This window comes from Perca fluviatilis, chromosome 8 (genome assembly GCF_010015445.1).
Source record: "Perca fluviatilis chromosome 8, GENO_Pfluv_1.0, whole genome shotgun sequence".
Classification (NCBI taxonomy): Eukaryota; Metazoa; Chordata; class Actinopteri; order Perciformes; family Percidae; genus Perca; species Perca fluviatilis.
In genome coordinates, this window is record NC_053119.1 from 3532128 (window position 1) to 3547543 (window position 15416).

The following is a 15416-nucleotide window of genomic DNA, read 5'->3' on the forward strand; positions in this document are numbered from 1 at the left end:
GATCTGGTGAGCAGAACAAGTTGTTGTTTGGCAGAGCTTTCAGTCAAAAGAAGGCCATTCAAGTTCAGCTACATGTTCAATCTTTTCAATGCTGATTGGTCTGGTGGTGGCGAGGACCCTAAACTATACACAACATGGCCGCTGTTACAACATCTGGTACGAAACATCCGAAAGAGTTGTGCATGAAGGAATCTCCAGACAGCAGCCAGAATGCAGCAACTTCAGGTACGGCAAAGGAAGGACAGTCCCTGTTTACTTCATTCATGTGTTTACTGGGTTCATGGACTGAGGATGGGAGGAGGACTCAGCACCATCTCAACCAGGGGATTCAGGATTCGGCCAAACCCCAAAAATCTGGATTCTGTGCATCCCTAGTTACAAGCGAGCGGTGTGGTGTGTGTAGAGGTCTGTGTGGTTATAATGTAGCAGCCTGGTATCATTTCCAGGCAATTTCATAAAGGTTAAGATCGTACGACTGTTCATAACGCTAATGCTCTAGTGGCGCGCTGGCTGGCTGAGCATTCATTCACACACACTGCGTGGGTCATCACTCGTCAGGCAGTCAGGCAAAAACGCACGTCTTTCCGTTTGTTTTGAAAGCCTGCAGCAAAAAGTTAAGACTGATTCAACTTTTGGAGAAAAGCAACCCCGATGTCACCCTGCGGTGGCCAATCATGTAGCTGGAGATCAAACTTGTCTTTCTGTGACGCGGTGTGAGACTAGTGTAATGTTACACTAAACAGGAATCATCACTGCCTCTATTGCTGCAACAAGGTTTTAAAGTGCTCATATTATGATCTTTTGGCTTTTTCCCTTTATTGGGTTATATATCTTTTTTATGCACGTTAAAGGTTTACAAAGTGAAAAAGTCCCCCCCCAAAGGGGCTTACCATCTCCAACAAACTGCTCCAAACAGCCCTATTGTAGTCCAGCCTTTACTTCAGAGACAAACATGGGTCACTTTGGAACACAATATAATGCTCGCCTAGCCCTCATACTCTGCTTCTGACTGGCTAGTAGTCCTTACCTAGCTACTGTCAGGGCACGCCCTCATACTCTGCTCCTGACTGGCTAGTAGTCCTTACCTAGCTACTGTCAGGGCACGCCCATACTCTGCTCCTGACTGGCTAGTAGTCCTTACCTAGCTACTGTCAGGGCACGCCTTATACTCTGCTCCTGACTGGCGCTAGTAGTCCTTACCTAATAACTGTCAGGCGCGCCCTCATACTCTGCTTCTGACTGGCTAGTAGTCCTTACCTAGGTACTGTCAGGGCACGCCCTCATACTCTGCTTCTGACTGGCTAGTAGTCCTTACCTAGGTACTGTCAAGGCACGCCCTCATACTCTGCTCCTGACTGGCTAGTAGTCCTTACCTAATAACTGTCAGGGCATGCCCTCATACTCTGCTTCTGACTGGCTAGTAGTCCTTACCTAGCTACTGAGCATGTGCGACTCCCAACAAAGATAGTACAGAAGTTGAGATGTCTCACTCTGTAGCTAAAACAGAGAGCTCAACACACAGGGTGAAAAGAGGAGCTGCAGCAATGTGCAGTAGCCTACAGCAAAAATATATATATATATATTTTTTTTAATTAAACCACATAAACCTATTCTGATATAACCTCTAAATACAATTATGAACCTGAAAATGAGCACAATACGAGCACTTTTCACGATGGTTGAAATGTTTTACACCCCCCTGCCCTTGCCGCCAAAGCTTTGAATATTCACTGTTAAGTATCAAAGCTTATAGTATGGTATTGGGTACAGCCCTGGTGCAAGCTAGAGTTGATTTTAAGGTTTTTCTTTTAACATATGAGGCCTTGCATGGACTCACACCACCTTATTTATCTGAGCTTATTACAGCACATACACCGGCACGCACTCACTCCGCTCCCTAGACGCTGGTCTCCTTCTCATTCCTAGTAAACAAATAAATAGGTGTTTATATTTAGTTTTATTTGCAACTTTATTTTACTTTCCAACTTTATGCTGCAACTGCTACCCTCAAGATAAAATAAGGTCTATCTTATGTTAAAAAAATTAATTCATGAAAATATTAAGTGCAGAGGACTGACTGTGCCTCGGCTCTGACTGATCTCCAGTTTGATTTATATAAGAAGAAAAGTATTATATGGGAATATTGGCTGGCTGGCAGTTTCTATTACAAACAGGCTGTTATCAGTATGGAGCTTAATGTAGAAACATCACATCAATCATCAGCTCATCCACCTTTTTAGAGACACACACACACACACACACACACACACACACACACACACACACACACACACACACACACACACACCCTCCCTTCTCTCTCTCTCTCTCATCTGTGTCTCCAGCTGCCGAATCTTCTCTTTTGGATGCTTTTTCGGGAAGGAGGAGCTCATGCCCCTCTCCCCTTCTCTCAGAGCAAATCCTCTCTCTCTCTCTCTCTCTCTCTCTCTCTCTCTCTCTCTCTCTCTCTCTCTCTCTCTCTCTCTCTCTCTCTCCGGTGTTTTCCCTCCTGTTCAGGAGGAACTCTGGCCAGTTTGTCGTCTCTGTGATTGCCGAGGATGGATGCTCGGATCTTCACCCTGCATGTCCTGACGCTCTGCTGCCTCATTCACGGTAGGCTTTAGACACACACACACACACACACACACACACACACACACACACACACACACACACACACACACACACACACACACACACACACTCAGCCTGTTCGCTTGTCATAAATCAGTCCAGCTGTTTGCTTCCCTGTTGTTTAATCTCTGACTGTGAGCAGCATGTTAAACACACCGCAGTAACTAAAATTCTCGAATAAAATAAAAACAGTTTCTCTTTATGTGACGGCTCTTTTATGAAGGGAACAGGAAACAAAAAAAGACACCTAAATCACCTAAATCTATCAATGCAAAGGACAACAAAAACTAAAGCCGACCTTCTGGAAATGGTATGAAAAAAAAACATGAAAAGTCACACGATGTAAATGTCAAAGTGACATTTTTTTAGGGGAACTTAATTTAAAAAAATGTGATACAAAATTTCTCTAACATGCATGAGATGCAAATTGAAAATGCTCATAAAAACGTGTGGATGTAAATGTAAACGTAAGATGCAAAGTTCTGTCTGTAGACTGAGAACATGTTGAAGAGGTAACAAAAAGACATTATTTCAGAAGCTAAAGATTTTTAATTTTTTTATTTAACCTTTATTTATCCAGGTAAGTCGATTGAGAACAACTTCTAAGACATTTGAATATATTTCCGTGTGTGCGTATGTTTCTTGGCTCGTAGCTTTAATAACAGGACGGAGGTCTGTGGAATGTGTCCTCGGTCCAGCTGAGTTGTTAGTATTTGTCGTTACATCAACATTTAGCCTGGTGTCACCACATGGCAAAGGTCCCAAGGCTGAATTTAGGGCTTCAAATTCACTTAGTTTTAATAAGAAAAAGGGCCAAAAATGTCAAAGAAAAGTGACAAAATCTTTAAAAAAAAAAGATAACAAAGTAGAATACAGAAACTCTTAACGAAAATGTTGAAAAAAGCACCTTAAATGTGGGAAATATTGACAAAAACTATGAAAGAGAAAGTGCCAAAAGCTTAGATGAAAAACCCACGTGAAAACTGCCGTGAAAAAGGACAAAACTGTCATTCAAAAAAACAACCTTTAAATGTCAAAAAAAGATTTGTGGATTATTTCCTGGATGAATGGTATTAGTTGTTTGGTCTCTAAAATGTCAGAAAATGGTGAAGAATGTGGATCAGTGTTTTCCAAAAAGCCCAAGATGACGTCCTCAAAATGTCTTGTTTTGTCCCCAACTCAAAGATATTCAGTTTCCTATCCCAGAGGAGAGAAGAAACTAGAACAATATTCACATTTAACAAGCTGGAATCATAGAATGTTTCACTGTTTTTTCATAAAAAACGACACAAACTGATTAATCATCCAAATAGTTGGAGATTAATTGAATAGTTGGCAACGTATGGATTAATCTTTGCAGCTGTAGTTGAAACTAAAAGGATTCATCGGCAGAATGTTCTGATCCATGTCAGCGTAAAAGAATGAAAATGGACACTAAACAGTAAAAGTACATTTACTCAAGTACTGTACTTGAGTAGGGTTGGGTACCGAAACCCGGTTCCACTATGGAACCGGTTCCTACACAACCGGGAATCAGTCCGGATTAGAACGCAAATTTTGGTTCCTCATTTTGGTTTAGTTTAATTTATTGGTTTATAATGTCGAGGAGACTCCCCTTTAGTGAACTATACAGTAAAAGGAGCAGCTTTAGCCTCAACGGCTAATTTCCAGCTGTAGTCCCCGGCCATCTGACAATAGGCATCCTAAAATACAATGATTAACATATTAAAATCAATTACATTACATCTATAATAACAGCAGGCCTAAGCAAAAAGGGTTAAAACGTACAAAAAAGTGGCACACAAACAGACAAGCACAGATAATGGCAATGGCATTAAATCAGTCCATGCAGTTAATACAATATGAAGGAGACAAAATTAAAAAGAAGAGTCTCAAGAGGACACACTGAAAGCACATACAAGACACAACGGAGACAGGCAGCAGAGATGGAGTGACAGCAACAATGACTACGTCACATCAAACACATGTGTACAGTAATAAGTATCAGACTGCCATGTTTTAAGGTATTTTGTGAAGGTGGAATATGTATGTATATCTTTGATTGTAGTGGGCAATGAATTCCACTTGGTTCCACTTAATGTATCGACGGAAGTATTTTCCCTCTGTCGCTCCGAAACGTACGTAAAAATATCACCCTCTCTCTGTCGTCTACCGTTAGCTAGCTACCGTAAATGTAGGCTACTTTTAAAATGCCATATTTCCCCCTCTGGGCTCACCAAAACGGACATAAAAGCATGTTAACCGTTCACTGCACGGGATCGCTAGTAAACATGTCACACTTGCTCTGCTAGTCTATCGTTAGCTAGCTAGCTAGCTTTTAGTGCATTTAAAATGCATAATGTCCTTGTGTTTTAGGTGACTTAGGTTTACTTATTATATATTTAAGTACTTTAAAACATTAATATATTGTTAAATTTAAATAATTTTCAAAAGAAATAAAAAAAAAACTCTATAAAAGAGCCTTTCTTTGATGTCATTATTCAGTTTTTCAAGAATCGGGTTAGGATTCGGAATCGTTTTAAAAGTACCGGTTCGGCATCTGAATCGTAAAATTCCAAACGGTACCCAACCGTATACTTGAGTACAAATGTTGAGGTGCTGATCGCTCTTATCGGGCCTTTTGGAACATTGGTTTCCAGCGTCCTGACCTCACACCGCTGTGGCTAAGTTTTCTCCAAGTGTCTGTGTCTAGTTTCATATTGGCGTTTTAATAATTCCACTTTTGACAATCGCTAAAGACTCGTAGAACTCACAGCAGGAAGATTAATCACGTACTTTTCTGTCCACTTATCTCGGAACTAGAGATGCACCGAATCCAGATTTTTGGGGTTCGGCCGAATACCGAATCCACTGGTTAAGATTGTGCTGACTCCTCCTCCCATCCTCAGTCCATGAACCCAGTAAACACATGAATGAAGTAAACAGGGACTGTCCTTCCTTTGCCGTACCTGAAGTTGCTGCATTCTGGCTACTCATATTCTTTCAGATAAAATAGTTAAACGTAACAACTTGATGTTCAATTCACACGCTCTTTTCACATTGTAGGAAACCACATCGCTATCGCCAGATGAGTGACAATTTTGTTTGGCAAATGTTCGCTAACCAGCGTATGATGAAGGCACGTTGGGTGGCTGAAATTAAAAAGCTAACGTTAGCTAACGAGTAACAGCTGGCTGTTCGGTCGCTCCGCTCCCACTGTAGGGAGACTGGGAGAGAATGGCTGACAGCCCGGGAGAGGCACTGTCTGGTTAACACCAGTTTTTAGCAGTGACTGTCCTTCCTTTGCCGTACCTGAAGTTGCTGCATTCTGGCTGCTGTCTGGAGATTCCTTCGTGCACAACTCGTATTCTTTCGGATGTTTCATACCAAATGTTGTCACAGCGGCCATGTTGTGTATAGTTTAGGGTCCTCGCCACCACCAGACCAATCAGCAGTGAACAGATTAGCTGGACTTGAATGGCCTTCTTTTGACTGAAAGTTCTGCCAAACAACAACTTTTTCTGCTCACCAGATCCATGTCACTTCCTCTCAGCTACTGCTCACCAGATCCATGTCCACTTTCTCACAGCCTACTGCCAGATCCATGTCCACTTTCTCACAGCCTACTGCATTGAACGCTCCACCTACGGAAACACCTTCCCGTAATCAACGCCGCCATTATCACGGCGACCAGCGTAGCGTCCTTCGTGTGAGCGTAGGGTTCAGTTTGCTGAAAAAAAAAAATCTACGGTTCGGCAGAAACCCAACCCTGTCAAAAAGCCCAATATTCAGCCGAATCTGAATCCTGGATTCAGTGCATCCCTGCTCTGAAGACAACTTTTCTATATTTTGATAACGCCATGTTCTTTTATCGTATTGTGTACCTGTGGTCAGCTCGCGTCTCTCCTCTCAACATAGCAACGGCAACACACAGACGCAGGCGGCCGCAGGACCCATACAGCTCTTACAGAGCTGGCCTCGTTCTGCCTGTTAGAAAATTCCTTTATTGACAAGATAAATACCCATATATTTGAATTGTATTAGTTTATTTGTCAGGGACCATGCACAGTGCAGGCCCTGTACCAGAGTTAGCTATACAGCTAATTTACATCTGTGGTCCCTGGGCAAGAGAGACAATATAGACAATACTATCAAAACAGATAAAAACTTAACAACGAGCATTGACAAATGACAAGTATTACATCACATATAAACCAGGATATAAAATATACATTCCATGTTATAAAAAGACCAATGATCACATAGTTGATTCGCCTTCAGATAAGGCTTTAAGGACATTTTAAAACTGCTGAGACTTACACAATCTCTAATGTGAAGTGGAATTAAGTTCCACTTTTCTACTACAGTAACTATAGAAAAGCTTTTTCGCACACACCTCTTTTGTCGGGCAGGTGCGTAGGATATGATCAAAAGTAGCAGATAACATTTTTTAGAGAAAATCCCACACACTGATTACGCAAGCAATAACTTATTTAGGAGAAAAATAACGACATCATTCATTCACAAAGTGGCGCTCCCATCACGGACTGTGAACAAGAAAAGGCAGAAAAAATGCCACTCAATACATTTAAAAAACAATGGATGATCAGCGCACTGTCATTAGCCAAATATTTTTCCACACCTGATCAAAGAGGACACAGTCCATTTAAAAGTGGACCATGCAGTGGAAGTTTCCTTTGCAGCAGGGGTAAAGGTTTTCAAAGTTTAGTAACGTGAAACAAATAAGACAGTCTGAGACTAAAACCAAGTTGGGTTTTTGTATTTTATTAAAGATATATTTGCAAATAGGAGCAACATGAGGCCGCAGCAAAAGGCCTCAGCCCAGTGTGGAGTCAGTTTCTCTAATGAGTGAACAGAAACACCAGGCTTATATGCATCTTCAGAGTGACAGCACACACGCACTTGGCTTATTATGACGCTACAATTCTTACAGGCAATCTGATACACAAGAGACATCTCGGAGCCATTTCACCTCCTCCTCCCGGTACGACTTTCACCCCCCAGTTACATCTTAACTGGCATGGGAAAACTAGAGATAGTTTTAGGGTGGCCTTGTAGCCCCCTATCTGTTCAGACAAACAGAGCTCACATTATGTTCCAGACTGGACGTCTCAGCAGATAAGCGGAAACTGAGATGAACTGTCTTTCAATAATGTGAGAGAATTAAAGTAGAAATAAAACATAAAAATATAAGGAATTATGCTTAAATGTAATTTTTCCCATTACAACCATTACATTGGTTAAATTACATTGTGTAAGATAATATTGAGATTAAATTCATCATCATTCATTCTACTACAGTAAATTGAAAAAGCTGATTGACCAAAGTTATTATATCATTTCCACGTCTTTCCCAGTTGTGTCAAAAGGCTTCGCGGTCCGGTTGGAAGCCTTCTAGCGGTCCGGTTTTGGACCGAAGTCCGCCAGTTGATGGGGATGATACCCCTTTTTGATCCCTAAGCTGTTCTCAGCACACATCGCTGGTCGTCTGTGTGACATCATCATCTCGCTGTCAGCTGATCACACGGTTCGCCCTCTAAAGCAGAAGGCGTTATGAAATGGCGTTGCTCCGGTATTTCGCTCACATATTCTGTCAGATAAACGAGCGACTGTTTAGCCGTTACCATTACCGTTTGGTGTGTTTGACAGAAGTGCAGCGTGAACGCAAATCCAACCAAATGAAAAAATGCGACAATGTTGTGATTTCACCCCCGAGTCCACCGGACTAGGTGTTAGGGTGACCTCGTACACACATACACAGAGCAGCTGTTGTAATGTGTCTGTGTGTGTGTCTCTTTGTGTGTCTGTGTGTGTCTGTGTGTGTGTCTCTTTGTGTGTGTGTGTGTGGGTGTGGGTGTGTGTCTCTTTGTGTGTGTGTGTGGGTGTGTCTGTGTGTGTGTGGGGTGTTGGTGTGTGTGTGTCTGTGTGTGTGTGTCTGTGTGTGTCTCTTGTGTTGTGTGTGTGTGTTTGTTCTTCGTGTGTGTTTTTGTTTGTCTCTTGTTGTGTTGTGTGTTGTGTGTTGTGTGTGTCTCTGTGTGTGTTGTGTGTTTTGTGTCTCTTTGTGTGTGTGTGTGTGCGTGTGTCTTTGTGTGTGTCTGTGTGTGTGTTGTTTTTTGTCTCTTTTTGTGTGTGGGTGTGTGTGTGTGTGTCTCTCTTTTTGTTGTCTGTGTGTGTCTCTTTGTGTGTGTGTATGGTATGTCTGTGTGTATGTGTCTGTGTGTGTGTGGGTGTGTGTGCCTGTGTGTGTGTGCTTGTGTGGTCTCTTTGTGTGTTTGTGTGTGGTTGTGTGTGTGTATTTTGTGTCTCTTTGTGTGTTCTTATTTTGTTTGTCTCTGTGTGTGTGTTGTGTCTCTGTGTTTGTGTGTGTGCTTGTGTCCTGCAGCCACGGCGTCCACCAGCGGCGTCTCTACAAGGATCTGATGAGGAACTACAACCCGTTAGAGCGGCCGGTCAGCAACGACTCTCACAGCCTCACGGTCCACTTCAGCTTCAGCCTGCTGCAGATCATGGACGTGGTGAGAGACACACATACACACACATACACACACACACACACACACACACACACACACACACACACATTCCCGGTTTTCCTAATTTCCCATTTACTTCTTTTATATTGAGCTATTGTTTTTTTATACTCTGATACTGACCGGTGACACAGAGGGCCCTATTTTAACGATCTAAGCGCCTGGTGCAGGTGTGTTTAGGGCGTGTCCAAATCCACTTTTGATAGATTGACGTGGTAAAAAAGGGTCCGTGCGCTGGGCGCCTGGTTCTAAAGGGTTGTCCTTAGTGTCTTCATTAATCAGAGGTGTGTTTTGGGCGTAACATGCAATCAACCAATCAGAGATCATCTCCCATTCCCTTTAAAAGCCAGGCGCGTTTGGACCTTGGAGCATTGCTGTTATGATGGAGGATTTGCACCCTAATATTTTTATTTGTAATCTTCTGCATGTGTGTGTGTGTGTGTGTGTGTGTGCTGTTGTGCGTCCCTGTGTGTGTAACAACCATAGTGTGCGCATGCTGTGCACGAGCCTAGGAGTATGTTACTAATGCTCTGTTAAAATAACAATGAAATGCTGCGTTATTGACTTTAGACCAGGTTTTTGTTGGTCAATGGAGCGATCACTTCCCACTGCCTCAAGATAGCAATACGCCCAGAATGCACCTGAACACACCTCCCTGTAAGACCAGCACGCCCAGAATGCACCTGAACACACCTCCCTGTAAGACCAGCACGCCCAGAATGCACCTGAACACACCTCCCTGTAAGACCAGCACGCCCAGAATGCACCTGAACACACCTCCCTGTAGAACCAGCACGCCCATAATGCACCTGAACACACCTCCCTGTAGGACCAGCACGCCCATAATGCACCTGAACACACCTCCCTGTAAGACCAGCACGCCCAGAATGCACCTGAACACACATCCCTGTAGAACCAGCACGCCCATAATGCACCTGAACACACCTCCCTGTAAGACCAGCACGCCCAGAATGCACCTGAACACACCTCCCTGTAGGACCAGCACAACCAGAATTGCGCTGCGCTGGGTGCAAGATAGGAGGCCTGAATGTTTGCTCAAATTCTTTCACCCAAAAACTTTTTCTCCTCCATTCTTCACTTGAATCAGCCGCTACAGTCAGATCTATAATTCATCTCGCTGTTTTTCTTCTCCTGTAGTCCATTCAGTATTTACCCTCATCCATTCATACAGTCATCTGTTTCTTATTCATTCCAAACCCCTTTTATCTCCCAATCTTTTTATCCATCACATGGACATAGTCAGAATTCATTTGGGATTTATTTGGGAGAAGACTGACTAGACTTTCTCTTTCTGGGGCTTCCATCCATTTTCATCCTTCATCACAGCGTTAGAATCCTGTAATTCATGACTTATTAATGTCCGATAACGGCACAGATTCAGATTAATCAGAGCGGGAGCAGCTTTTCTGAGATGGTTTTTATGTTCTGATCTCAGGGGAAACTTTGTGCTGTGGAGTCAATCGACAGCATCTCGTAAAAGAAGAAAAAGAAAACGCAAAGATAAAACGCAAACAGACAAATCGATCCGATTTTATAAAAAAATAAATACCAAAACCAATCTTCTTCTACTTCAGTTGTGATTTTGCATCGGTCTTGGCTTTTATGAACGCTTTGGAAAATCCTTTACACTTTTCTATCCAAACTCAATTTGACGCTCAATTTAAATTTAAATCCCACGTATTCGAACATCAAAGCTGAGCAGCACAGCAGGTAACATCATGTTCAAACAGGGCTGTTTTTATCTGATCTCTGATAATACGCTGAACGTAAACTGCAGATTAATTAGATTATTGTAGCCGAGAGCAGAGCAGCATCAAATGTGAAGACAACACTGGGCGTACAGCGTTTTTCGGGCCTCCCTCCAAAAGGATATTTTTGTTATTTGGTGAATAAGCAAGATCTCTTTCAACTGCCACATGATTATGCTAATTTATTTATTTATTTAGGTATTTTAATGCATGTCATTTAGGCTTATTTGTAGGGCCTGGGAGAAACATGTGTAAAGCCCCTCTTTGTTGTTTTCTCTCTTACGTTTTAATTTTTTCACTTTTTCACTTTGATGCACACGAAAAGCATCCCAGAAAAGCTGTAGTTAGCGTTGTAAATATTGTTCACAAATGTGTCTAAATCTGTCAGTGAGCACTTCTTCTCTGCCGAGATAATCCCTCCACCTCACATGTGTGGCATATCAAGATGCTGATTAGACAGCAGGATTATTGCACAGGTGTCACTTAGGCTGGACACAAGAAAAGGCCACTCTGAAATGTGCAGTTTTACTGTATTGGGAGAGAAATAGGCCTCTTGTGTACGTAGAAAAAGTCTTAGATAGTTGAGTTCAGCTCATGAAAAATGAGAGAAAAATCAAAAGTGTTGCATGTATAATTTTGTTCAGTGTACTTGTCCCTATGCAAATAATCATAACTGAATAACAGAAGCTGTCAGGAGGCTGCGAGCTGTGTGTGGTCGGCAGCAGCCATCGGCTCGTATCATTTCACTTTCACAGCTGCTGCTGCTTTGCCTCGTTGCTCCTGAGTTTTATATCCAGACCGGTTGGCTTTCTTTTGGCCGGCCGGTCCGCGTCTCCCAGGCGAGGTGCAGTTTGGAAAGCGCTGAACTCTGGTGTCCTTTCTTTCTGCAGCCGAGGACAATACGCTTCACAAACACAACCAGGCTGTGTGACTCTGATAAAAACCCCTCTGCTGGAACGTGATTTATTGCATCATTTCTGTTCTTTAGCCAGGGAAACTGCTTTGTACCAGTGTGAGGGCTTCTTATATCAGTGCAGGTTTACAACAGGTAACTAATCAACATCATCATGGCCTGGATAGGAAGAAGCACAAACCTCATCAATCCTAAATACAGTCAGCACACGAAGGACGAGAAGGATCATGTTATTGACCTTTTGAGTGGTCAAAATTTCAGTTTTTATTCTTCACTGTTGCCACTGTTGTACAGTCACAATGAAATAAGAAGTAGTGTAGTCAACACGTCTGGTATTTCATCAGTTTAGGGTCCACTTGGCCTTTGGCATTGTCAATCTTTTGAGGGCACAAAGGCCAAACACCAGGGCAGATAAGACACTGATCTTTAGGTCCACGGAAACAATGAATTTAACTTAAGGGTAACGTTACGTTTGTTACATTAATGTTAAATACTAGGGGTGGTACAGTTCACAAAACCCACGGTTCGGTTCGTATCACGGTTTTCGGTTCTGTACGGTTCTTGTTATTTTTTCTTTGAATCTTTAACACTCCAAAATATACTTCAGCATATGATATATAGCTAAAATTAGCATAGTGAATGCATGTTGCACAATACATGCACACAGTGGCAGTTCTGTATATTGTTTTATTTCATCATAGGTAACGTGAAATCCAAAATGTTCCCACACACCAGACTATAAACGACGCTGGCGCATCCTCCAGCTCTGGGCAGCCTCTCTCCTACGGGACATTTCTGCAGATGACGTGACGTGACCTGCAGCGGCGCCCCACGCCACTTGAGGAGCGGTCGGCTCGGTGTCTCTCAAAATCTGACGAAAATCTTTTAAACTAACCTTTTGTTGATCTGAAATGAAGACAGATTCAGCAACTGCACGGCCTATTTCTCGCTTAAAATGTTTTCAGAAACACGTTTCGGTGAACTATTTTAGTACAATATGAGATCGTATTCTGAACGAGCCGCCATTAAAGTCTGTTTTGAAATTCGGGAGCAGCAAGACCCGTGTGACGCGTGATCGTGCAATCAGCTGCCGTGGGTTGCATTCGTCAAACTCATCCTGCTCGTCATTTCCAGTAAGTGTTTTAACATAGGTGTCGAAAGTGGGCGCCACGGCAGGAAGTGGTTAGTGCACATTAACAGTGGACTGACGAACCGTGCGGCACACACACGCTCCGAACCGAGACTAGCGAACCGAGCGGTTCGGATGTTTTTTCATGAACCGTACCACCCCCATTAAATACGTGGCAAGGGCTGCACAATATGTGTAAAATAAGCGATCTGCGATAACGCACTATTAAGCCCAGTCCAGACCAAAGGTCCACGACGAGACGAAACCGTTTTTATAACGTTGCTGGGAAAGTTTCAGCGGTCTGAACCGGCCCGTCTCAGCTCGACTCAAAGCAGCTGATGGTGTCGCTGCGACTCAGCTGGTCGAGTCTCCTGAGGCTGGTTTTAGAACGTAAGAGAAGTCTCCTGATTCAACAGCCAATAGAGAAGTCAGCTATTTTATTTCTATGTTACAAACTGGCTGCGGGAGGAAACGGCAGAGTTTTAGACGGAGCCTCAACGAGCGCCCGCGAGCACGATACGTGGTGGAGCGAGCTAGAGAGTGACTGAAGAGAGGGAGCGGAGTTAGAACAAAGCAGAGAATCGGAGAAATAAAACGTTTTTGCCCATTCATCACTAGAAACAGGGTCGGACTGGGATCATAAAACAGCCCTGGCATGTGCAACACACTGCCCTATTTTTGTCAATAGCTAGCTTGGAAATTAGTAACTCTGCCTTCCGAGTGAATCTTTCCACCCATCCCACCGCAGTACAATCTTGAATATTTGTGGCTGCATGCATAAAATAACTTAAAAAGTAACCAAAGACAAATTATCAGTAGTGGCCCATAGGGGTCCATAGGGAGGCAGCCCTTCTGGCATTTGCCTAAATTCCAGATGGCCAGTTCGTCACCGACTAGAAATGTAACTGTAGCAAGCGTCTCATTATCACTAACGTTATCCACGTTCATATTTTAAGGCAATATATCCAGCTACAAAAAAAGTCTGGGAGTCCAACGTGGCATCATGACTTCGCGTAAACATACACGCCACTTTCCTAAATCTAAGTGGCGTGTTATCTGTACGCATTTTGAGCTATCCGAATGTATGTCTACGCTGTATACAGCCGACGGCAGTCTGCAAAATCACAGAGTAAACATACACGCCACGTGGCACTTAATAAAGCCACGTAAGGTAATGTAAGTCAATGGAGGCCAAACGGCGTTGATAAACACGCTGAAAAGCGATTATGCGTCTTGATAACACGCCAATAATGGCATACGAATTGACGTACTGTCATATATACACCACTTCATGACATCAGTCTGGGGAGTCGGAAGTAAGTACAGAAGTTTAAAGAGTTGTTGCTATGGAGATGATCCACCGTCTCATCTCGTTGGTGTAAACTGGCAGCTTTCACAACGCTGCAGACAGCTGCAGTAGTTGCAAGTAGTTGCAAGTTTCAACACGTCTCGTCTCACAAATCTTCGGTCTGAACTGAGACTGTGACTTCTCACTGATGTGTATTTATGGCACAGAGGATGAAGATATATCAGTATTTTATATACACATAATACTTAATTCAGTGTTGAACTAACTGAAGGTCAGTTGTGTATGAAAGTATTATATCGTTGAGCTTTTAATGTCCTCACCTTGGAAGAATCTCCCTCTGCTCCTGCAGGCCAGCCCGCTCGCTCACAAAGCCTCGTCTTTGATTTCTCTCGGTACGCTCGGCGACTTTAGAATAAACGAACAGGCCGGACATTCATCAAACTGACGTGATTCATATTCATCTTCCCCTCTGCTGGCACAACGCCGTGTCCATAATTAATTTAAAAGGATGAGAGAAGCCGGGGAAAGAGAGGACGGACTTTGAACCGTGACTGCAGAGACTCAGACAGAAGCATAGTCCGAAGTATTAATTTGGGAGGATCTCTGGGATAACATGTGTGCAAGGAACAAAGTAATCTTTTTCGAGTTTTACTCTTAAGATCTCATTAAAGCATTAGTCAAAGTCCTGGAAACCATGAACAAGTCTATTCAGAAACACATTATAAGAAAAACTGTTTTTTGAACATTAAAGCATGTAAACATGTTCTAGTAGAAACCCAAAATGTTCCTTTTGAGAGCTTTTTAAGCTTCGTGTCTTTTTGCTGGACGGCGCTCTGAGCCAGGTGGACGCAAAGCCGACAACCTCACAGATGGATCTGGTGGAGATGGGCTCATACGTACACGCAGCGCACCGCTGTGGACTTGTGTCGGTTGCACAGACACGCAAGGATTTCCAGAAAACGACAATGCACGGACCATCGTGGCTGCCCGACCGGTACAAGTCGATACAGACATTACATAGTATACGTTAACATTAACCGTGTAACGCCGATGACCTGCCGATGTGCATTCAACCCGCGCTGGACTCGTTCATAATGACTCAGCCGTCACT

The 15416-nt window shown here is 43.1% G+C and overlaps 1 protein-coding gene across 1 annotated transcript in view; it reads left to right on the top strand.

Annotated features, from left to right (window-relative positions):
* The first annotated feature begins 2299 nt into the window (after positions 1-2299).
* The window catches only part of LOC120563318 (neuronal acetylcholine receptor subunit alpha-7-like), a 60493-nt gene continuing 47376 nt past the window's right edge, over positions 2300-15416 (top strand). Inside the window, exons 1-3 of the mRNA XM_039807411.1 lie at positions 2300-2615; positions 6454-6459; positions 9039-9170. Coding sequence (XP_039663345.1) covers positions 2559-2615; positions 6454-6459; positions 9039-9170 — 195 coding nt within the window. The 5' untranslated portion in view covers positions 2300-2558. The remainder of the gene's footprint in view (positions 2616-6453; positions 6460-9038; positions 9171-15416) is intronic.